General features: G+C 46.7%; 1 protein-coding gene across 1 annotated transcript; it reads right to left on the bottom strand.

The window, feature by feature from the left end:
* Positions 1-884: 884 nt before the first annotated feature.
* LOC136639004 (olfactory receptor 2AK2-like) lies at positions 885-1,829 on the bottom strand. The gene has a single exon (XM_066613030.1). The coding sequence runs from the start codon at positions 1,827-1,829 to the stop codon at positions 885-887; it is 945 nt and encodes a 314-aa protein (XP_066469127.1).
* Positions 1,830-2,289: the final 460 nt, after the last annotated feature.

The raw sequence follows: 2,289 nt of genomic DNA, 5'->3' as shown, positions 1-2,289 counted from the left end.
TTACATAATGTGCTATGTGAAAAAATGTTTTGCTACAGTGATCTATCAAATACCAATGAGAGCTAGACAAATATTTCATCTATTCCTTGATGGTTGGCAACCTTCAGTCTCAAAAGACTATGGTATAAGCCTACAGCACCCAGTATTCCCAGGTGGTCTCCCATCCAAGTACTAACCAGGCCTGACCCTGCTTAGCTTCCGAGATCAGACAATATCCAGCATGTGCAGGGCCGGATCCCAAAGGATCTCCTCTACGGAGAACTCGTGCAAGGAAAGCGCCCTACAGGTAGACCACAGCTGCGATACAAGGACATCTGCAAGAGGGATCTGAAGGCCTTAGGAGTGGACCTCAACAAGTGGGAAACCCTGGCCTCTGAGCGGCCCGCTTGGAGGCAGGCTGTGCAGCATGGCCTTTCCCAGTTTGAAGAGACACTTGGCCAACAGTCTGAGGCTAAGAAGCAAAGAAGGAAGGCCCACAGCCAGGGAGACAGACAGGGACAGACTGCACTTGCCCCCAGTGTGGAAGGGATTGTCACTCCCGAATTGGCCTTTTCAGCCACACTAGACGCTGTTCCAGAACCACCTTTCAGAGTGCGATGCCATAGTCTTTCGAGACCGAAGGTTGCCAACAGTTCCTTTAAGGACACGATCCTAACTAACTTTCCAGCACCAAGATAAGGGCAATGCAAGTAAAGGAACAAACATGCCCTTACCTTGAGAAGGTCTCTGTGACTGCCATCCAACTGCAGGATGCAGCACACGACCCACTGTCATTATCAGGCTATGTCAATGCGGGAATGTTGGTTAGGATTTGCACTAAATTGCACTTTTCGTGGAAGAGCCCCCTATTTTTCCAAAAGAAGATGACTCGGAATTTCTTCTTTCTATTGGCTCATCGGCAATGTGGCAATGTGTATTTTGCAGAGTTTCCTCAGTGCCGCAAACACGTCCCGGTTCCTCAGGCTGTATATGAAAGGGTTTGTCATGGCAGGAACGATGGTAAAAAACATCGTGCTAATCATGGCATTTTGGGCTGAATAGGAGGATATGGGTGTCATGTATGTCAAGATGGCTGTGACATAAAAGATCCCCACCACACATAAGTGAGATAAGCAGGTCCCCAGGGCCTTGTGGCCCCTTTTGGAAGAGTGAGCACTCAGGACTTGCAGCAGGATAGCTATGTAGGAAGCAAGGATGACGGCGACGGGGATGAGGAGCACCAAAAGATTACCAAAGTCATTTATTCTTTCAAATGTAGCATTGTCAGAGCAGGACAACTGAACAAGGGCTGGATAATCACACATGTAATGGTTGATCACATTGGACTTGCAGTAGGGAAGAGGTAGGACATAAAGGGAACACGTCAATGCCTGCACTGAAGACCCAAACCAGGCAGCTATTGCCAAGACGTAGCAGATTTTTCTCCTCATAATGATTGGATATTGCAAAGGCCTGCATATTGCCACAAACCTGTCATAAGACATGGTCGCCAGGATGAGACATTCTGCTCCTCCCATCAGTAATATGACAAAAATCTGGGCCACACATCCATACAGCGAAATGGCGTAGTTCTGGGTTACAAAATTCACCGTCATTTGGGGGACAATGGAGAGAACCTGACAGAGGTCCATGAAGGCTAACTGGCTGAGGAAAAAGTACATGGGGGTCTGAAGACCTTCATTCGTTTTAATCAGAAAGAGGAGGAGACCGTTTCCAATCAGTGCAATGCAGAACATGAAGAGAACGGCGCAAAGGAAAATGGTGGGTGCCTTTTGCCGCTGAAGCCCAACAAGCAGAAACTCTGCCCGTGTTGTGTTCTCCTCGCCCATCTCTCCTTCCTTGTTTGTCTGGATTTCATCTCAATGCACTGGAAGAGAATTTTTGGGAACAATAGTTATAAAATGTTATAACTGCGTTTAGATTAAAGGCCCAATTCTATCCAACTTTCCAGCATCGGTGAAACCGCGATGCAGACCCAAGGTAAGGGAACAAATGTTCCCACACCTTGAGAAGGCATTTGTGACTTCCTCCTCACCAAAAGATGCAGGGTATGCCCCATTGGCACAGCTGCACTGGCACTGGAAAGTTGGCTAGGATTGGGCCCTGAATCTGCCATTAAGGCTGCAATCCTATTCATACTTATCTGAGAGTAAGCCCTATTGACTATAATGGGACTTCTGAGTAGATCTGCTTAGGCTTGGGCTCTAGGGCTATTAATAAAAGTAGCATTTTAAAATATAAGTTGAGAGAAATCATTGCTTCTGTTATCAAATATGGTACAAAATTTTT

This window comes from Tiliqua scincoides, chromosome 2 (assembly GCF_035046505.1).
Source record: "Tiliqua scincoides isolate rTilSci1 chromosome 2, rTilSci1.hap2, whole genome shotgun sequence".
NCBI lineage: Eukaryota > Metazoa > Chordata > Lepidosauria > Squamata > Scincidae > Tiliqua > Tiliqua scincoides.
The sequence above is the reverse complement of the archived record's forward strand: the minus strand, read 5'-3'. Positions and strand labels throughout refer to the sequence as shown.

Excerpts from the sequence above, each read along its gene's own strand:
- LOC136639004 (XM_066613030.1), bottom strand. The coding sequence starts at position 1,829 with ATGGGCGAGGAGAACACAACACGGGCAGAGTTTCTGCTTGTTGGGCTT.